Source organism: Chlamydotis macqueenii, chromosome 3 (genome assembly GCF_036417535.1).
Source record: "Chlamydotis macqueenii isolate bChlMac1 chromosome 3, bChlMac1.mat, whole genome shotgun sequence".
NCBI lineage: Eukaryota > Metazoa > Chordata > Aves > Otidiformes > Otididae > Chlamydotis > Chlamydotis macqueenii.
The window spans coordinates 59,284,609-59,307,705 of record NC_141558.1 but is presented as its reverse complement, the minus strand read 5'-3'; the positions used below and the strand labels follow the sequence as shown (position 1 = coordinate 59,307,705).

The 23,097-nt window shown below is 36.6% G+C and overlaps 1 protein-coding gene across 4 annotated transcripts in view; it reads right to left on the bottom strand.

Annotated features, from left to right (window-relative positions):
* Window positions 1–23,097, bottom strand: part of LAMA2 (laminin subunit alpha 2) — a 364,351-nt gene that overhangs the window by 160,450 nt on the left and 180,804 nt on the right. For all 4 annotated transcript variants that reach the window (XM_086743476.1, XM_086743477.1, XM_086743478.1 and 1 more), the window contains exons 13-16: window positions 12,332–12,433; window positions 11,602–11,813; window positions 5,716–5,827; window positions 1,300–1,413 (exon numbers count right to left, since the gene is read on the bottom strand). In XM_086743476.1, coding sequence (XP_086599602.1) covers window positions 1,300–1,413; window positions 5,716–5,827; window positions 11,602–11,813; window positions 12,332–12,433 — 540 coding nt within the window. The remainder of the gene's footprint in view (window positions 1–1,299; window positions 1,414–5,715; window positions 5,828–11,601; window positions 11,814–12,331; window positions 12,434–23,097) is intronic.

Genomic DNA, 23,097 nt, shown 5'->3' with positions numbered 1-23,097 from the left:
AGTTTCTGCTACTTGATTTTATCCCACACTGATGTTATAGACAATATAGCTGGAGACTATAGTCATTAACACAATATATTTTATCTTTGTCGAGAAAAACAAAGCAGTATTACCCTAGTGATAAATACTTTCATTGCATATAAATGAAGGACTCAAAACATGCCTGTCATGTCACACATATTTTTCACCCTATGTGATGGCTTATAGTGTAATTGAATTGAGAATAATTTTAAGCTTCTATTCATGAAAAAGCAATTTGAAAAATTCACCGATCCACACATTAAGAATATCTTGTTTTGCACTGCAATGCAATTAAACATCTTGTATGGGCAAAACAGGAAGACCAGTGATAATTCTAAGTGCCAAATTACATTGAAAAAAGCCTGAATTTTAATTTTGGATTTTTCCCAACAGCTTGTTCTTAAGGAAATAAAAGGGAACATTTAGAAACATGAACAATACAGAGTCTGCTTGAAATTCTGCAGGGAAATGAGAGTACGATATCCCACTAAACTGGCACTGGCTCAAATTGTGTTTCTGCAAGACTAATGAAATGAGAAATGTTGTTTCAAGCTTCATGCCATGTCAGACAATATAAAACTAAAAATGCCCTTGAGTTAATCAGAACAGTCTATTCAGCATAATTCACCCATTCCAGAAGACTACTGAACAGACTAGAAATAGTGGTGTGCTGGTAGGCTTGCTATGGATAATATTACAGATTTCATTGCTGAATTAGTAGGTAGCTACACAGAATCTCCATAGCTTATAAGAAAAATAATTTTTAAAAAAGTTGATTTAGCCAAAATCATATTATTTTATTACATTTTAAAGTACAATTTATTAAGTGTTTCTTCAAGGTTTATTAGGAATTTACATGAAGGAAGCCACTAACAATATCCTCTTGTCATACTAGAACAGAATTTACAAACTTACCTGCTACATAGTATAAATTAAACACACTGCAGGAGACAGACGGGATGGGGAGATAAATCTTGGATGGAATAATATTTATATATTTGCTGCTTTCTGAATGCCATACCTTATACTATTGATTCTATTTCAAAATGTAAACCCTATGTGAATAAAATTCCTTTTGTTTAACTGTAGAAGCTACCATCTCTTGGTATGAGAGGATCCTTAACTTCAGCAAAAGTTCAACATAAACGTATCTCCTGTTAACTGCTGTTTTTTTTTTTTCTCCTTGAGTATTTCAGGTCTCAGAGATTGTTAATTCAATTGCAGGTATATTGAGTTGATGTTGGCCAAGTCCATCAAGTTTTCTGTAGCGACACTTACCAGGCATTCTCCTGTGATATCATCACACAATTCTGCATGACCGAAGCAAGTACATGGTGCACAGACCCCACCAAAAATTGTGCCATTCACACGCCTGTGTCGAGGCCAGCAAGACTGCAAGATAAATTAGATAAAAGGTTAAACTCTTGCTTGAACAGGAAAAGGAGTGGGATTTTTAGAATGTTGTTGAATTTGACACTTGCACACAGAAAAACATACTTGTAAAAATAATAAAAATACCAACATTTCCCTAGAAAGTTGTTCTTCTTGGTGCTATGGCTTTGCACTGACCTTAGCCTTATTGGCAGGTGTGAGATTAGAGGAAGCCTTAACTTGATCAGTCTTCTGAAACGGTAAAATAAAGCAGAGAAATGAAGAATTGAAATATGACACCATCAAAGCAAGAGGTACTGATTGAAAAACAGCCAGAAGGCAAGATACTGAAGGAGAGAGAAGGAGGGAAGAAAATCCCAACACAAGAAACACCTTTTCTAAGAAGTTCAGCTGCAGAGAGCAATTAAAATACCATTGGAGTCTAACAAAAGGCTACACTGAAATAAAGCACAGGCTGAAAACAAAGCCACCCTTTTATTTACAAATTGTGCTTCCTAAACATAAAGTGTAGTCATTTCCCTTTAAGAAGGTGCTGTGATTTTTTTTTTAATGTTAAATTTAGATCAATATTAAATGCATGGCCAAGTTTTTCGTAGGAAAGGTGACATCGTACAATTGTGATTCATCAGCGAAAATTCAGCTATTCCATTTCTTCTTAATAAGATGTCAAGCAGCAATCTTCCTTACTATATATCTCAGAAATGGCTTTATAGTTTTTGCAAACTATCTTTCCTCAGGAAGACTGCTCATGTGATCCAGGAGTTTTGCATAATATTAAAAAGTACATGACAGATTGTTGACCTTCAAAAGCACCTGGCTAATAGAAAGAGAAAATTTTGTAGTGATAGAATACTAAAAGAATCATTTAATAAAGAAAATCTCTTCCTCTTCACATACACTCTCCAAAAAGGTAACAAGAAGATTCTCCTTTACAAATATAAAGACAATGTCCCTTTTTGTCTTACTCCTGCAAAACATTAAAGTAATTTGAAGATGAATTGAAATGATTCTTTTTAAAAAAATATTCCAAAAACTAAGACATTATTCTTATTTTCCCTTCTTTTCATTCTAACAAAACCCATAAACACCAGAAGTTAAAATTCAGAGTTATAAAATCTAGAAAAGAAAAACAGGTTAAAAGAAATTGCCATATTTCTTTTCTATGACATGAGATGCAACTGCCTAAGCTGTTTCTGTATAAATCTATAAATCTTTTTCCTTTTTTGGTGATTCTGGAAAGAATGATCTCCTGCACAGATATACATGATATTGCATAAGATAAAGCTCTAAGAGTCACTAATTCTAAGGGCTTAGATATGGAATATCAACAGCAAGTCTTAGAACAGAATTAAAGTAAAAGATTATAGACTGGGATCTTAAGAAAAGAAAGTATGTAACATTCAAAAGTCAGGAAAGTTCTTGACCATCATAGTGATGCAAGTTAAACACAACTTCTTCCACAGTGGAAGTAAAAAAGCAGATAGAAAGGGAACAAATTTGGTGGAGAAGAGCAATTAGATGTGAAGATGTTGACAAATAAAGGCTAGAAGATTCACATGAGTAGAGTAATGTAACTATCAGAAATGATTCCAATTGGTATCTGAAATTTAAAATTTGATCTGCTTTCCCTATGTTCATGCAATTATGCGTTCATTTCTCACATATACTAGCAAAAACATAATAATTTTCTTTGACTAGAATCTTGTAGGAAATTAAATCCAAATTTGTGCAATGAATCAATTTCATAAGAGAAAGCATATTTTAAAAGGTATTGGTTGTCTCCTGAACACTGATCATGCCAAAACATTCACAGCAAGAAATTAATTAAATAATGGTATTTTTTAGTGCTGCAGCTTCTATGTCAGGTACCACATCACCATCATGCAGGAAACAAAAACATACATTAAATCAAAAAAAAAAAAAGAAGAGAAAATGAAACTGAAAACCTGCACAAAGTCAATAAAAATTAAACTCTGCTAGGTTTAAACTGGAAGAAGCAAACTGTTGGACAAGGGCAAAAGGATTCAGAAGAAACAAATACGGTATTCTAAAAAAATTAACATTTTCAATTTATCTTTCCATACTTTCCAAACTGCTAGTTTGCCTGGAAATCTAAAAATTCACTGTATTTTTCCTTGCTTGTCCTTGTTATAAAAAGCACAACCATCTACTCAGAAGACTAAAATATTTCTGCTTTTTTTTTTCTATCAAGCACAACTGTTCGATGCATATCATATGTTGAACCTCTGCTACAAAAGACTAATAAGGAATGCATTCAGTGAATGAAGGCATGGAAATGAAAACTTTTAACGGTATCATTGTTATCATAAGACAGGCCAGCTTTGTCAAGGGTATTTCTGAGCTGTCCAAAATGCTCTGAAATTCAGTGAGGGGACACAGGAAAAGTGTGCCCATGCAGAAGTCTATTGTATCTTCTTGGCCTTCAGTCTTGGGAAGTAAAATCAACATACAGGTAGGGACTAAAATATGGTTTAGTTCAATAGGTCAACAGGTCTGTAGTCAGCACTCAGCCAGGGCAGGAATCAGAAGACTGTCCATGCCCACTACTGTGTATAGAGACATTAAATTTGCAGCTATCTATATATGTACTTTCTATTATGGAATATGGTCTTAAGTAAACATAAAATTTCAGGGGCTTTTTTGAATTGGAGAGAAGGTTTAGCATTGAAGGACACAATGTTGGGAAGAGAATTTCAGCAGCACTAAGGCAGGAATTCTAACCAAGTCCTTCAGCTTCTACAACAAAAGTAGGTATTAAAACATCTACAATCAGGGCCTTTACAGCTGCTTTCAGAGGAATCACACCTAAATCTGAATCGAGAGGAAAAATGGACAAGTAAAAAAAAAAAAGTGTGAAGCACTACGACACTTCATTCAGCTTTCTTCTTCAAATAATTGAACAGATAGACAATGTTCATACTTCAAAATTATTTCTCAGCAAAGGTAGGCGGCAATATTATTCTGTAGTTTTTTCTTCTGTCTATAGCATTTTGGAAGTGACAGGAATATTCATTAATTCCTTTAGGCCTTCTTTCTACATTAGCTTATCTAGCCCCAGCAACAAGCAACCACATTTGGCATGAAACTAGACTCTAAGCCCTAAATATCACATATAAGCATGGAAGATTTTAAAGAAAAAGAGAGATGACAAGCAAATGCCTAGAGTGCCTGTGTAAATGGCACACTGTTTGTAGTTTTGTGAAGCAGAGCATCTTGGTGTTTGAAATTATTTCCTTAAAGGCAAAGCTTTTGAAGAATTTTTTTTTGGCTTATATTTACCACAAGCTATGCCCATGTGAGCTAGTTAATGATATGTATACTTGTATGAACACATTCTGTGTGAAATAATGAATTTGTTGGGAAAATGGGTATTTTCTGAGCATCTGTGTATGATGTTATCTGTTACAAGGTCAAATTACAGTGAAACAATCCTCTCAAGAACACACATGCAATCCTCAAAGACTCCAAGGCAAATGGCAAAGCCCTGGGGGGGAAAAAAAAAAAAGAAAAAAAAAGGAAATTCAACCATATTAACTCAGATAATTTGATCCAGCTTTGCTGTGCACAGGTCACTTAACTGCCACTTTCCTTCACACTGTGATAGTTTCATGAAACATAGAATCATAGAATGGTCAGGGCTGGAAGGGACCTTCAAAGATCATCTAGTCCAACCCCCCTGCAAGGGGCAGGGACATCCCCAACCAGATCAGGTTGCTCAGAGCCTCATCCAACCTGGCCTTGAATGTTTCCAGGGATGGGGCTTCCACCACCTCTCTGGGCAACCTGTTCCAGTGTTCTATAACCCTCATTGTAAAAAATTTTTTCCTAATATCTAACCTAAATCTTCCTCCCTCTATTTTAAAACCATTACCCCTCGTCCTGTCACAACAGACCCTACTGAACAGCCTCTTTCTTGTAGGCCCCCTTGAGGTACTGGAAGACCACTATCAGGTCTCCCCGGAACCTCCTCTTCTGCAGGCTGAACAGCCCCAACTCAGCCTGTTGGCTGAAGAGTACAAATACTACTTTAATTTTCTTTTTGTTAAGAGAAATGTCTTTTCTTAACTTAGAAATCATCAGAGAGGTGGAAAACTTCAGATTTCAAATATTATCAAATACAATGAACCACCACTTAGAAATAAAGGTAACCAGACAAGCTATACCAAATTCCTAACAGGAATGGATGGCGCTCTTACTATTTTCCACCAACACAGGGCCACTGGTTGCTTACAACTATCACAGTGTTAGCACAATTGATCCAGACTGCGTCGTTACACTCACCTCACACGAGGTGCCACCATACCCCAGGGGACAGTCACATAACTCCACCGCAGACGCCACCTTTCTCCCAGTTGAAGTGTGGTCAGCAGTTTCAATGCTAACGCTTCTTAGTCTGGATGTCACAGAAATGAAACAGTTAACGTAGCAAATTAGATGGAAGCACATGGGCAGCTGGATGTAACAAGACAAAGATAGTGACATTCAGTGGCTTGTTTATGTTTTCCTGTTTAAAAATAAGGGGGTTTTAATATTAATCTATTTCTTTGTAAATTACATGTCTGTAAGCTTGTTCCTACTTTTGTCCATCATGTGAAGGAGACTATGGTCAGACAAACATCGATAAAAATAGATTTTAAAAGTCTCATAGCACTGTATCAGTAGATAGAAGGCTATTCCAGGTCTGCAAGCCACAAGTGCCAACTTGCATTGCAGCTATATATATAGCAAATTTGAGTGTCTTCAAAATTTATAAACCACTACTCCAGCTTTCTTAAATGTTATATTACCAAGTTTTAGTTATAGGGTATTTTTATTCTGGAGATTTGACCTCTGAAAAAGATTTCAGCTCTTTCCAGGAGGATCCAAGCACTACGTACATGAAACAAAAAGGTATGTACATGAAAGGAAAAGGAAATCTAGTACACATACGAAAGAAAAAGGAAATCTACCATATACTTCAGTTTCCCCAATGACAGAGAAGACAGAATTTGAGAATTTTCTGTTCCATGCACGATCACCATTAAAAAATAAATGCTAGATATTGGCTAGCATTGAACACTGAAAGTGATTTTTATTTAAAAAAGATGGAAGTTTGACAAAAGAGACAACAAAAATATTTCTATAATCTGACAGGTAATATGCAAAACAGATGCAGTTTACCTCAACAGTATCCATGTGAGGAAAGAAATTGGGATTTGGGGATTTAATTCTTACGAGAATTTGGAAAGAATATTAAGGCATTATAGAGGCTCAGTGACTTCTATTTTCACCTAGCTGTCTTAACAGAGTGTTTGATTACTAGAGCTACCTGAAAAGCTGCTTCTGAAGTCTTTTTCAGCAGAAAATACCTTTCTATCACACATGCATTTTGTTAAAAAAGGATCCATTTTCTTTGGAAAATGAAAACCAAACTTTTTTTTTTCTTCCATACTAAGGCATTTATCTTTTGTCTGCCAAAAAAATCCTGAAAATTATTTAGATGACCTTGGATAAGAAAACATTCAAGAAAAATATTTTGTTGTTACTGCAGCGGTTGGAGGAAAGGTTAAGACAGGATATTTTCCCACTCAATTTTATGACTATTCTCGACAAAACAGACATGAAAGGTAAGGGGATAAAAAAAAGAAGATTTCTCAAATTAGGATGGGAGCTTCAGAAAAACAGAAATTACACCATCACTGGGGATATGACTGGACTTTGGAGGGACCAGCATCGTGGATTATGCAGTTAGAAACTTGAATCTAATCTTGTGATACTACAACCTCTCTAAAAGGTTATTGAAACTATTTTAAGAGAAGGATGCATGTTCCTATCCAGATCTTCAGTAAGATCCCTCTCATCTTTCAGTATTTTCCCTTTGTTCAATTGCTGCATGCTTATTTTGCAATCACCTTTTTGAGTTTTCCTTCCAATAAGAAAACCAATCTCTAGGATATTAGATACCAAATGGTGATATCTTTAACAGTAAAAAAAAATCTAACAAACAACTTAAGGAGGAAAATCCATAAATGGAGAAACAAATTACTAGTAAAAGGCCAAGTTTTATTTATCCTTTGAACTACAGCTAGTTCCCTCTCAGCACAGATCTTGGAACAATGAGAAGTACACACAGAAAAAATCCGCCCAGTATTATCCCACATTTGTATTCACTGAATTGTTCCAATTTTCATTACGTTCTGCTATTTGCTAAATGGGATTTTAATGTGTTTAACAGTTTTTAGCATTAACAGTTACTCAGTGAAGAAAGCTGCAGTGATTTTTTTTTCCTCCCATTTTGATGTTGCAATTTTGATTCCTCAATGCCATTCTGCATTCATTAAAATACATAATGCTGGCAGTAATGGGGCACTAGAATCTGGAGATGCATGAACAATTTGAGATTCAACATCGAGACCAAATATTTAAGCTGACTGTTACTGTCAGCAGGCAACTGTTGACTTCTAAAAACAAACAAGATTAAAAGGGAAGGGGCCATTTCAGGCAGTATCAACATAGTTTACTGTCTGCTATGCCAGGCATCTGAATCACATTAGCTACATAAGGCACATGAAGTACTGACCCAATCATTGCTCATTTGTCTTGAAGCCAATTCTGCATATGGAAGAAAACCCTTGGCCTTGCCTTCTCTCTTTCTCCTTGCATCTAGCACTGATTCTATATGTGGTTGCAAGCAATGCATTATCTTTAGCACCACAATTTCCAATGACCATCTGAGTGTCTACAACGTTTACCAGCGGTGGCCGTTCTGGATATTAAAACTGAAGAAACAGAGCTACTAACCTTTCTTTGAAGCACAAGCTAACAACATTAGATTAAACAAAATGATAAAAGAGAGTTAGTTGTCTTCTCCTGGCCTGTTGTTTCTCTCACAGACGGACTTAACTGCAACAGTTTGGAAGATCTGTCAGGTTAGAGCAAGATCTTGATTTAAACCCAGAAGCTGTAATCACTTTCAGATTGATTGCTGCATTTCTACTTTCTCTCTTTTTTATCCTACTTCATCATCTAAATGAAAGTCCACTCATTTGAGGAAGTTTTCTTATTATGCCATAGAGCAATAACAACATTCTAAGCTTAATGTGACCCAAAAAATGGTCTCAAAAACATGCTGAAATCAATCTCACCACTACTGCATTAATATTGTTTAGCAACTACTTGAAAGTGTTACTGATTAACTAATGTTTCTAGAAGGTTAAACTAAACAAGCATGAAAAATATAATCTTTAAGCTAAAGCTCTTGCTAACTGGAGACAACTCCATGGAATTTTTAAGTCCTTTTCTACATGACTGCAAGAAAGTCGCTTAATCTTACAATGCCTCCATTCTGGCACCTCCTAAGCACAGATTGTAACAGCACCCTTGGAAATCCTTACACATCTGGTGTCATTCTCCATATTGAAAATTTTCAGTATTTAAATGAACAGGTTGCTTAATGCAGCAATCTCGAATTAGTATGTAGCACAATTCTGCTAATGCTTTGAGGCAGAAATTGTCATTAATGAAGGATCTAATAACCCTGTAATATTTCTGTCTCTCCGCCAGACCCTCTTTACTCTCTCAGATGAAGATCCATCTGTCCACCACACATACCTGTTTAAAAGACACTAAACCTCTTAGTTCATATCTAGTTATCTACTAAGGCTTAGCTCTACATTGTTTCTTTGGCAAAAATGTCAGCCTTTGGAGCTCATCAACAGTAGTCCTTAATCAGCCCAAGATATCACAACCAATATCCTCTTCATTGGGTCTCGACATTTTCCCTGCAGTACTAAAGAGGCAGAGTTCAGAGAAAAGAGTTGGTTTGCATAATCTTAGAGTTATGAGCACAGATTCACACCTAGCATGTTTTAGCATGAGTGAAAGTCAAAGAGAATATAAAAATTCAGAACTGAGGCATACCTGAAAAGCAGCAATATGCCTACAAAACCAGATCATAAGCTGGGCTGGATGACAGTAGCTGCTGTTGCTGACGCATCATGTGACTGGGGGCATGCACTGTTTTGAGAAGATTAACTCCTCCTAGTAAATCCCACCCTGATGGATGAAACTATGATTCCACCAGTTAAATCAAAGATGAAAAATCCAATTCATTTAATTGTGATTGGAATTTCACACCCTCTCTTCTGTCACAATGAACTGCAATGAACACCCTGAGAGCACTCAATAAAACATGTTTACTTTAGAGCAAACTATTTTCAGAGACTTCTGGACATACTGATGGTAACCACAGTAATACACTAACCATTGCATTCTTCTCTGGTAAGAGATGTCTAGGGACAGCTAGAGATGTACCAGCAATATAAAACCATTTCTAGCAAAAAAGGTACTCTTCAAAACTTCTTCAGTCCCTTCCCCTAACTCCCTTTTAAATCATTGTCTTTAACAGACCAACCTTCCTAAAAGTAATGTCACTACATCAAGATGAAGGTGGCTATTAACCTGCAAAACATAAATTACATGTTTGTCCTGGAGCTGTTCCTGAAGAATATTTCCAGCACATGTTTTTGGAAAGTCATCTATAACACACCACTAAAATGCTCCAAAGGCTGAACACGAACAAGACCACAGAACAGTGAGGCACCACACATTGTCAAATAACTAAAGCAGTAATCCAGGATGCAGGTAGTGATACACAGTCTTCCAAATGTGCCACTGACAGGTCTGCCACTTCTTACTTACAAGGCACAAACTATAGACTGTGTCAGTTCTACATGTAGCTGCTGACCTGAGCTCTCTGTTGGGAACAGAGCGGAGGAACAGCACTCGCTGAGCTCCCACTAGTCTCAGCCATAAACTGTGGATCAACAGCTTCTCATGGTCTGCTCACAGTGCATAAGAGATGACCTCTGGCCTGGTAGTTTGGCTGACGAGAGGGGTGAGAAGGTGATGGGCCATGAAAGGTTTTCAAACTGGATGCAAGGAGATGCAAGACTGATGAACAAATCAGCAAATTAGGAAACAGTTTGGCTCAAACTCAAGCCTGTTATGATTCACAAACTTATTTACAGAGAGGTAATACATACTAATTAACCACAGAAGGAGAAAGAGATTGAAGAAACATGAATTCTTTTTGCAGGGAAAAAGTGTACACAGCCAAAGCTCAAAACAGAAAACTGCATGCTGTTGACACAACTTCACTTTTCTTTCTAAATAGGTTGTACTTTAATTACCTCAGTATTCAAATGATGGTTGGATTGCTTAAGAAATTTCACAGTAGCAAAAACTGTATCTATGCTCTCAGCAAATAATCATTAATGTGCTATCAGCTCCCTCCCCTCCAAATTGGCTTACGCTGCTGAACCAAATGGTGTGCAGGTTAGAGAACATTTCAGGTTTCATGCCTTGTGAGTAGAAAACTACTATGCAACCAATTCCATTGCACGTTTTAAAAATATTATTTATAGTGCCTAACTATTAATTTATAGACAGAGTGCAATCATACAGTATCAGGAGAGAGGCTGTTTTCTAGATCAGCTGGAGTATTTGCTCATGCATTTATGAAATTTTAAATGCAAGATGAGCTTTACGAGTTCAACCACACTGCAGCCACTGAGTTGTCTCATATAACATTCATTTTATCTGAAAACTCAGATGAGTTCACATGAAATCAGTGGGTTTAAGCAGTCCAAGCAGCAACCTGACATAAATCAAGAGACAGGCTTTGGGATTAGCCAGTTCTGTGTGTGGTACTGATTAGAAACATAGAAAACTCCCCTCAAGTCAATTTTCCAGCTTAGAGACTTAGGATATTATTCTCTGGTCCATTGTTAATGTGGCCCTGTATGCTCATTAAATGGAGAAAACAATATATAAGCAATATATAATCTCTTATTTCAACATATCATTACTGCACTCCATGATTTACCATATATATGAGAATTACAGTGTTCACAAAATAAACATATTTATAGAACTGTCATTCATGCCTTAATTGTCCATGTGATTTCAATTTCTTACAAGGCTGCTTCTTTCTGTTGCCTCTCCTCCTCCTGCCTACCCAAAATGAAAAAAAAATGCTAACAACTATTTGAAAGTGAAAATGAATGCTATGGATTTCGTGATAATAAATTGCTATCTTTTAAATTACATCAGCTTAGTTCTCTGAAGAGAGAAAACAAGTATTTTGAGGAGCTGCATGTAGCAAACGGACACGTTTCCCACATTCACCTGTAGATGGCATTCATCCCATAGCTGTATGTGGCTCTTATGAGGATCCTCTTTACATTCGCAAGGATAGTCATGAACTCCCTCCTGCTGACTGGAACATCAGTGCCATGCACAGAGAAAGACTCTGCTTTCAGCACAACTTCCTCAGTGTGCTCTTCAGAAGGCTGCAGGTGAATCCCCCCTTTTGGAGTGCTGATTCTCAAGTCACCTCCCTAGACAGAGCCATGAGAGAGAGACATTTAAATATGAAAAAAAGTAAGGAAAAAAACCTCTTGTCTGTAGCCAGTTGGGGTACAGGATTTATTGAATAATGTATTTTCCAAGAATAACAAATATCAGGAATAGCATTCACCTTTCATAACTCTGAAATGGGCTTGCCCGATAAAGCTGAAAGTCAGTGAAAAGAAAGTTTAGGTTATTCAGCTAAAACCTAGTGTCGTGGCTTTGCATAGGCAAAAGCAAACCACACAACGCCGAGCTGCACAAGAACAAGTCTTGAAGAACAGGAAGAATATAGTTTTGTAAGCTACTGCAATATTGCCAGAGGCTCCTTGAGATGCTGAAGATTTTAGTTCTCTAAAGTGCGTCCATTTTCTGATACTGAAAGAACGTGCACCCTGCTGTTTTGTGTCCTCAATCACCAGACTTCATGCTGAACATCTGAAGAAGTAAGGAATTTTCTTTCTTTTTTTTTTTTTTTTTTTGTTGGCTGAAAATACAATCACTTTACCTCTATGATGACATCAGATTGAACCATCAATTGAACTGTCTCTTCTTCCTTTGTGAAGTCATAGGAGACTGTAAATTTCAGATGTCCTCCAGCAGCTGCTATCTGGGGAGAAAAAAGACAGGAAAAAAATGCAACTAAATGAAATAAAATAGGCCTTAGCCATTTGAGGGCAGTTTTCTCCAGCGTCCGTATTTCCCAGAAATAAACTTGTAGTGTTGCAAACCATATGCAAATATGTGGGGATTACAGCTTGACAGACCATTCCCTTCTTGCACAATTATCTAGAAATCACAGTTAGTAATTTTTCTTCTATGCCTGTCAAAGGCTGCAAATTCTTTAAACACACAGAATAACAAAGTAAACAGAAAGAGATCTGAAATCTATGCAAATTTCCACTTGATACTGACATTAGGTTTTCAGTGTATTTCAGTTATATGGTCTTCACTTAGGCTGGGCCTCTATAGCAGTAGCTTTAGCAGCCTCTAGAAGATTCAATAACTCCAGTTTTGTTGATGGAGCAAACTACCACAGAAGAAAAAACTCCAGTGATGTTTTTCTTAAAATGAACTGCAATCTAAAATCAAATAAGAATTTTACCTCATGGAGTCAACTAAATTTACTTTAAAATCATGCTCTAGCCCTTTCTCTCAGTTTGACTCAGCCTTCAATGTGGGAAATCAATAACTAGGCTCTCATATCATGTCAATATATTTTTTTTCTATGCTTTTTTAGCCCCCAAAACCATGGCACTGACACTAGCTTTTCCGTGAAAAAAAAAAATGGGAAATGTGTATCAGTTTTAGGATGCAAATCAAAAGCTGCAGACTTGAATGACAGAGTTAACTGCAAAACCAATGCTTTTTGTTAATTGTTTGGAAGCAGCATAAGTAAAACAGAGGTTGAAAGAGCTACATTTTGGTGTTTAAATGCATCTGCCTCATACTTCAGTGCAATGCGAGCCTCCTCTCAGACACTACGAAAATCACAGGGATCCTTCTGCCCTTCCAATGCATACTTCTGACCACACAGCAAACTCACGAGTCTTCTGCAAAGATAATAACCTGCTATCTCTTGTTCATCATACTAGATGGTTTTACACATAGTAACAGAAAGCAGTGAAAGTCATCAGCTTCATTATTTTATGATGTATCTAATTTAAGGGATGAAAAAAAGTCCCAGTATTTAAGGCATGGAAATCAACTGATTTTAAACTGTCCAGAAAGATATAAAAATCCACAAACTGCATCTGAGGCTGTACAGATAATTGCTAGGTTAAAGCCAGAAAATTCAGTCCAATTCATAACCCAAAGCTTGGATTTGAGAATCATACAATCATAGAGTATCTCAAGTTGGAGAGACCCATAAGGATCATTGAGTCCCCTGCTCCTTGCAGAATCACCTAAAAATAAACCATATGACTAAGAGCATCATCCAGACGCTCCTTGAACTCTGACAGGTTTGCTGCCATGACCACTGCCCTGGGGAGCCTGTTTTAGTGACGTACCACCCTCTCAGTGAAGAACCTTTTCGTAATGTCCAGTCTGATCTTCCTCTGATGCAGCTTCATTCCATTTCCTCACACCATATTGCTGGTCACCAGAGGGAGGAGATCAGAATCTCCCCCTCTGCTGCCCTCCTTGAGGAAGCTGTCGACTGCGATGATGTCACCCCACATCCTTCTCTTCTTCAAGCTGAACAAACCAAGTGACTTAGCCGCTCCTCCTGTCTTGCCCTTGAGGCCTTTCAACATCTTGGTCACCCTCCTCTGGACACACTCAAATAGTTTGATGTTCTTCTTACATTGAGGTACCCAAAATGCACACAGTACTTGAGGTGAGGCTGCATCAATGCAGTATAGAGTAGGATAACCACCTCCCTTGAGTGGCTAGCTATGCTATACTTGATGCACTGCAGAACATGGTTGGCCCTTTTGGCTGCCAGGACACATTGTTGACTCATATTCAACTTGCGATCAACCTAAGCTCCCAGATCTCTTTCCACAGGGCTATTCTTCAGCCTCTCATCCCCCAATCTGTATACATCAGCAGGATAACCCTGTCCCAGGTGCAGAATCTGGCACTTGCTCTTGCTAAATGTCATATGGTTGGTGATTACCCAGCTCTCTAGTCTATCCAAATCTTTCTGTAAGGCCTCTCCACTCTCGGAGGAGTCCACAGCTCCTCCTAGTTTAGTATCATCGGCAAACATTGGCATCGGATGTTTACCTACATAGTATCCAAACCTGTTATGACCAATGCAACTACATTCAGCCTTGACTGTAACAACACGAAAAGACTTTTTGTCCTCAGACACACCTTTTAGAGCATTTTTGTTTTGCCTCTGGTCAAGGCTAAACATTGGTTTATAATGGCAAGAGAAATGCAGAAAATTTACATAACTGAAATGCTGCAAGAAGTACCCAGAATTGCTTTCAGCTTTAGATAAACATTTAAAAAGAATAACTTTTGCAGAATTTTATAATTTCTGCTTCAAGTTCAGACTAACTACAAGGATCCAAGAAAGTGAAAATAATGGGAAAACAAAGATTGTATGGTTTCAGGCAATCTATTAAAAATATGTACCAAGACAGGTTGTTTTTATTTTCCCAACTACATAATCTTTACCTTAGTAAATGAAAATTCAACACAGGGAATTTATAGGTCATACTGGGAAAAAAATGAAAGATTCTGATTTAAACCCAGTGCAGATAGAAAAGCAGTCAACAATGCAAACTTTGACCAGAAATCTGTTACAGAGCAGTGGATAAACAGATAACAGTTTAGAGAAAGCAACCAAAATGGATTAGGGACTTCTACAATACAACCAACAGGAAACACTAAAGGAAAAGAGTGGGTTTGACTAGTCCAGAAAAGAGAATGGTAAGAGGGAATAGGAAAATAGTTTATCAAAACATAAAAGACTGGAAAAATCAAACAGTGATTTTTATTTTTCTGTGGCAACTGCAGGGAAGGCATGAAGAAGATTCCTCTTGAGTATACAGAAAGCTTTCCGACTGTAAGGATGGTCAAAACAGTATCAAGCTCCTTGAAAATATTATTTAATTCCTTCATTAAATGTTTAACAGCAGTTCAAATATGTCAGAGATACTCTAGGTATGATGCCTAAGAGCTGGAATATGACTAAGAAGTCTCTTGAGGTCCCTGCTAGCCACAGCAGTCTGACTTTCATGGCTGCAGCTGTCAAGATTCGCATATCACAAACAGAATTGCACATTGAAGTCAAGGTCCCAAAGTGGCACTTACCAGAGAGAGTACTTCAGAATATATATTTATCTTGTGTACTGTATAATACCAATGCAGATTAGTAAAAAAAACCAAACTTATATAAAACAGAAAGTACTACTTGCTTCTGCCGTTGTTTATACAGGTAATTTCCTTTCTCTCTATATTTAAAGTACAAGTTCACTCACAGGCAAAAGAACTCAGAGGTCAATCCACGTGCTGCATGAACAATTATGTCTCATCTAGTGCAAAATATACTTTTCACTGAGTTTTGAATAAAAAGGTGATACAGAAATCGGGCACCTGTGAGATCCCTTCATTTTGACGTTGTTCTCTGTACCACCCAAAGATTGAGAGTTCTGCCTCAAGGATTGTTATCAGAGGCAATACCAACACCAAAGAGAACAGAGCATAAAAGTTTGCCTTGCTGGTGACAAAGGCGTGTATTGTTGAGACAAGAGCTGACTAAAAAGGTCAAGGAAGTTCCACTGAATTTTCTTTATCTCTCCCACCTGTTTTTAGATTAATACATCAAATATTTCTTCCCAGCTCAGGAGGCAGAATCTATGTGATCAAGAAAATTCACAGACTCTCTAGGAAATACACATATAGGAGAGAGAAATCACAGCTATCTTAATTCTAATCCACTAAGTTTCTGGTAGATAGTTAATTTTTTTTGGTTGTTCATTGTTAACTGTACTTCTACTATTATGTTACATGTTGTTAAAGAACATAGCCAGAGAGCAGACAAGGCTGGTTACGACATCCTGACAGCTGCATTCTGCGTCAGCCAAAATCCTCTACAGCAGGAGACATGTCTCCTTTTCCGTGAACAAATGGACATGCTCAACAGGAAGAAAGCTGGAAGGTAGGAGGAAGCACTCAGTACTACCTTGTGTAAAGCACACTTTGATGTTACACCTGTCACACTAGAATCACTTTTAAATAAGACAAGTGATAGTAAACCAGAAATATTTACAGCGTTGAAAACAAACAGTATTACTACAAATATTTCCAAAGTCATAGCCAAGGAAAGCTTGCATCTCTATATGAAAAACAAATTCTAATAAATTTCTTCCTTCACTTTGTCAGTCTGCTGTCAATGCTCTTCTGAGGCAAGCTGTCAGGATCTCTCCTGCTAATGTCATTGGAGAGTACCTCTTTCTTATACAGCTTGCATAACCCATTCTATTCATGAATTGTTCGGTGATTCACACTTTCCCTCTCCAATGCCTCTTGTAACTTCACCCGTAAAGTCTTAGCACTTACTCCAGCACACTAGAGGTTGCCTCATTTCTTCTGAACAACATCTGCCAAATGTAACTTCAGAAGAGCAGGAGCTACCTCCACTAAACAGGGTGCTGTTCACAATCCCTTACCTCATTAAGCAGTAAAATGCTCCTCTATGAGCTAGGAAGGACTCAGTTTGTGATTAAAGCATCTAAATACAGTTGCCCATTTGTGAATTAGATGACCATGACTCTCTTGAGTGGAAGCCAGATGAAATATACTGGGGCACCTGATATGGTACTATGTGCCTACGTATAGACAACTGAAATAAGTCCTTTGGACAGTCAAAGGAATCCAGAAAGTGGCTGGTTTCCCCACTGAGGGGCAACTTTCAAATCACTTCACTTTGCATTTATATTTAAAAAATAACTTAAAATACGTTTCACAAATTAGTGAAGTATTACACAGTAAGTGTATTATTGAAATAAAACACATGTACCTTGCTCATACGTTTAGTAGTAAAATCTATATTAGAATGGAATTAGCTCAGAGAGGCTTTAATCTCTGGCCTAATCCAAGAGAACGTGACACCTTCAAAAGCAAAAATACATCACTGCATTAAACTAGACTTAGACCAATATTCATACAACACTAGACTTTAGAAATGAGTGAAATAAAAGGCATCAACAGATATCAAGAAGTTGGACAATCTCCTCCCTCTTCATTGTTAGTGGTTCTAGCAGAAATATAGTCACTGACACATTGTATTAGAGAGACAAGCATTGCAGAGAGACAATATTTTTATTAGACCACTATAGCTGCAATACAGCTATAGAAAAGTGACGTGCTTTTGGAAACATGAACCCTGCTTGCTGTTACATTATTTTATACATAGACAAACAATTAGAACTAATTGTGAACAAATGCTACCAGGAAAAGAAAAAAAAAAAAAAGGAAAAATAAAAAGCTTACAAACACGAATGGCCAGAACATTCCAGTGGAGAAAGCTAATACACATACTGCTGAATACAAAACCAAGGAGGAGTCTCACAGCAAGCTGCTGATAGTAACTCAAGGTTCTAAGAGATATTAATGTTTCAGAAGACATCACCAAACCAAATAAAAAGCCTATTTGTTTCCTGATATGCCTGTAAATGTTCTTTTGCTTGCTATCATGATTATGAGAAATGACACAGATACTTACTCAGTCTTCCAGTGGCTCTATCATATTCCTGGTGGCAATATCTACCACTAGATACAGTGCTTGAAGGTAATGAAATCATATTATATACAGTTTAACAGTCCCTGCTAGCCTTCTTGAATTTCCATGAAATAGAGTTGCAATAAAATGTTGAAGTTTATTTGGACTGTTTCACCTTCACAAACTCTCTAGATACACATTTGTTTTATGACACAGATTTCAGCAAATAAAGATATATCTGCCATCAGAACATCAGCACGAACTATGTAAAGGAAATTCTTTAAAAAAGTAAGACTGCTTCCAGTTTATTAGTGGTGACCAATTTAGTCCATAATTGATTGGCACCTATGCAGTTATGATATGATTTGACAAGATGCTAAACAGACAATGTACCATCTTAACTAATGGTTAAGTGTATATGTGTTCTTCCAGCCAGCCTGCTCAGCACAGAAGGGAATGGAAGAAGGGCTGCTTTTCCTAACCTAATTTACTTATTTTAAAGGAAATATTCCATTGTTAATCCAGCTCTCATCCTGATTATTATCTTCTTCACGAAAAAAAGTGCCAACAGTAAATTTGTGATATTTAGTTGGCTTTTGCTGATCCAGTCTTCATGCTGGTCATAGAGTGAGTGAAGGCAGAGACTAGAAAAAAATTCCAATAGAACCATCACCAAGAAAACATCAAGCTTTTATTCCTTTAGTAATAGCTCTCAGTAAAGATTGCATGTTTTACTTCTACTCAAAATCCAATTAGAGATTGAATACACTCTCCTCTCTTAGACCGACTTGAATTTAGATAGGGTATAAAGGCTCTTCTGAGGCATTATAGTAATATTTCAGATTAAGCAGGGAGCAGAATAATCATGTTTCATTTGAATGACGGTATAGTTCCGGGTAGCTTTAAAAAAATGCCAGTGTTTTCTTCAAAGGGAAGTTACATTTTCCCCCTGAAAGAATAGGCTTTTACTTCCAACCCTCTACCACCTCAAGTTCCCCCAACTCTATCTCAGCTAGCTCAGAATACTACAGTTTCTCTGCTAAGTGCACTCAAAATTCTTCTGTATAAACTGATCCTACATTCTACTTAAATTCACTTATTCAGAATATTGCTCCAGAGAAGTTAGCAGAATAAGGAAGGAACAAGCTTATATAAAATAGCCTGACTATTATATTGCTTGGTTCAGTTGCTTTCTAGCATTGTTCTTCCACAATGAACCACTCAAAAGGGAAACTGAGCCTTTCAAATCATTCACTGTCACTTCTAGTTCCTTGAAAGAGATCACTCTGATAACCAAGTCACACTATAGGAAGATTCCCAAGTCATTCTTTTCTAGAAGATTACCAAGAATGTTGTGATACAGCCTCTTAAATTTTTAGTATTTCCTCTGCTGATCCTACATAAAGGCAGAGTTGAGTTAAAGATAAAGGAGTTTTATTCAATGTAGGCACTTATTTGATTACAAAATGTTCTCCAACTTCTAAACTACATGCTAAGAAATCAAAGAACAAGATATAAAGCATACCAGTGAGAAAACATTTATTTGCTCTACCTCAAATTACATTTAGGGAAAACTAAAAAAAAAATCCTTAAGAACTCAGTGTGTAAGACCTTCTTCCTTCGTACACTTAATAATGGAACAACACATTGGCAATACATCTGAATATTTTTAAGTTTCCCAGCAATGAAAAGAACCATCAAATCTGTGGCTTTAATTTTTTTCCCTGAAGTGAAAGTTTTCCGATTAAGAGACAAATAACACCTGTCCACAGAGCAAGCACAACTGAGAAGTAGCAACCAAAACGCTGCCAAATTGTACTTCATATATACCTTGACCAGGTCTCTTTCATACATTTTATATCAATATTTGAGCAATTGGGATCCCTTCCAGAACACTTATTAGTCTCAGCTACAGCAAAGTCTTTCTGTACACTGCACCTGATCACTAGGTAGTAACGAATATCCTGGCACCTATCAGAGAAATATCACATGTTCAGATTCAAACACAACAGGAACATGAGTGAAGAAAGAACATCAAAAGGGGAAGGCATTATATTCTAGTAAGTGTCTCCTTAATCATCCCTTGCAAGTATCCCTTGTTTTTGCTAGAATACCAGTAAATCAAGCGTAATCAGACAATCAGACGATCTAAAGCTTTCTGATTTTTAGTCCTGCTGCCTTATCCTTCTTGCTCCAGAAGAAGTAAGGCATGATTTTTGTAAAGTGGTTGATAACTCTGGCCATCCTGAGTATGACAATCTGACACTTCTAGGCCCTTCATATTTAAAATAGTTTGTCACATGCAATGTAGACCAATTAAAATCTTACATAATTCTTTTATTTCAATGTATCTCCTATAATAAGAAACATTGAAAGAGAAGTTATTAAAGAATTCAGTAAAAATCTTCTTATTTGTGGATTTTCTAAATTATACTCATAAATGCAGCCCAGTTCCACTGTTACTGAGATACTATAGTAATATTACCATTTCATAACTCTTGTTCTCTTCCTCCTTGGACGAACTAGACTACATTATTTGGAAGCAAAGAAAAATTAGATATCTAAATAAAATGCAACAATTCATTGTGTTTAATACATAATATCAAAACATTTAACAATATAATGGAACTCTAAAGGGAAAAATGGAATAAATCTCTGTTCCTAAGGAAGATGGGAACTGAAGGACATCAGCTCTTCTGTGAGCCCTGTGCTGCCACTCCTACTGATATTGAGCAGTTGCTCTTTCTGAACTTAGCACTGAAAAAAATTAATGGAATTAGTGATCAATTAAAAAAATTTGCACATTAAGATTATATGCTATTTCCTTAAATGTGCTTATGAATGTAGATGTTTACTCTACAAATTCTCAAATCCCTACCATCATTCTCAGCTGCCATTTCCTCTCACTAGAGAAGAGAAACCAAACTATCTGGCCAACCATTCCTGAAGTCTAAAACCCATTTTGCTAAAGATAAGCCTTTACAAAATTTAGAATACAGGATTACTCTGTTATAGTTACTTAACCATAGTAACCATAGCATATAGTCTTAGTATGGCTACTCACTTACTTCCTCCTCCTTTGCTTTCTGCATGATCAAAGTCTTTCTATGACTGTGCCTTCTCAACCACCGTTGCCCAAGTTGCTGTAACTAGATCAAAGATTCAAAAATATAAAGTAGTGTATATATTCTTCCTGTAGTGATGTGGTAACTGTAATTCATGTACAGTTACTGCCTAAGCCTATTACCATGGTGGCAGGTAAATCTCAGTCTTTGGAAGTCTCCCAGTCTGGCAAAAATATGGCAGAAGCTGTGACATTGTAGCATAATACATCAAGCACTCGTTATAGAGGGATATTTTAAAAAATTAACCTTGTATGTCATCAAAACTGCAGACATTTTGCCCTGACTGTATACAGTTAAATTGCAGAGGAGAAAAAAAACAGCTAATACAAACTCACCAGCTGCTGACTAGTTTTTTGGAACAGTTGCTCTGATCTTTGTGAGTGCCAATTTAGCAGAGCCAGAGTGGCTGAAGGGTGTAGGTCTGGATAAAAATATCACTTTTTCTTTAACTGTGAAGATGTTTCAGACTACTAGTGATACGGAAATCAAACTCACTATTTGAGCACCAACTCTGACACATGGTTCTAAATAACATATCCTTATCAAACATTTCTAAACAAAAACTGTTTACTGCTGGTCTTGTAGCTGTCAGCAACCTCATAACTGACCGTAATTGTTAATTTTACTGATTAAATGTTCATCTCCCAGTTCCATGGTCTTTTATTCCAAAGGGACAAACCATAATTACAGTAGGCATATCAATAAATGCCCTCTTGCAATATTAGAATGAAATACTAACTAGAACATTTATGTCAATGTTCAATTCCATTAAGATACAAGAACCGACCCTAACTCTCCCATCTCTTGCTGTACTCGTTCCTGAATATTTTAACAAGAAAAAGAATTTGCATAATTTTGCAAAACTAAAAAAGCTCATATTTCTATGGCAACAAAATCCATACAAAGATCATTAAAAACAAAAATGCAGTACTATAAAACAAAAGCAACTGTTTAAATCTAAATTAAAAGCTGATCTTAGTAAAAATATTTTCCTCAGCCTTGCTATTGCATTTAGGTATAATCAATATTTGCATCCAATACTGTCGAGGACATCCCAATGTGTGATGATCTTAAAATCAAAATCCATGGATATGTCCAGAAGTGTTGACTTGCTACTGAAAAACCTCAAACAGTGTAAGTAGCAACAAGAAATAGTTAAATTCTATTTCTTTGTTAGTACAGTTCACCAAGTTATGCTGTAAGTATTTGTGATCTTAGGCTTTCTTTTGTTTCTGTGTTTGTAAAGCACCAAGCAAAATAGCTCACAAATGTTATTTCTAAACTTTGCCACAACAGAAAATGAAAAAAAACCTCTTAACTTCTAGCCAGTCAAAAGTGATTTTCCTGCCTCCTTCTACTTAATTGTTTTGCAGCATTACTGTGGGCAATATTGCACCACAATAATGGCTGCACACGTAATTCAAAGCAAAGTATGACATTACTAGCACTGTGGGATCCTTGAGGAAATTGAAACACATCATAACGTTTCAAGCACAAAACAATGGTGTAACTGCAGCATTTGTTGTGCAAAATTATTCTGACCAAAATCACACACTGTTTTTAATATCTGACTGTTTTAAAGTAGGAGATTTTAAATGAAATAGCATGTAAATACATTAATATTTTGATGAAAATTCCTTCTTTTCTAACAAAAAATGCAACGATATGCAAATTCCAAATCTGCTCTTCAGCGGTGGCTTATCATTTGATATAATAAACGCAAGAATAATACATTCTTATTTAGTATTTTACCACATATCATGGAGACCTCAAAGAATCACATATCAAAATAAAAGCAGTAAAAATAAACATTTCAGTATTACACAAAGATATAGATCGGTATAAACATGTCTCTGTGTATTATAATTCACTGACACAAACCACAACCCCCTTAAAAATCCTCGCATTTTGATTTCATTTTTCAGAGCAGGGGAAAACAAAGCAGTGAATTAGAACTCCTGTGATTTT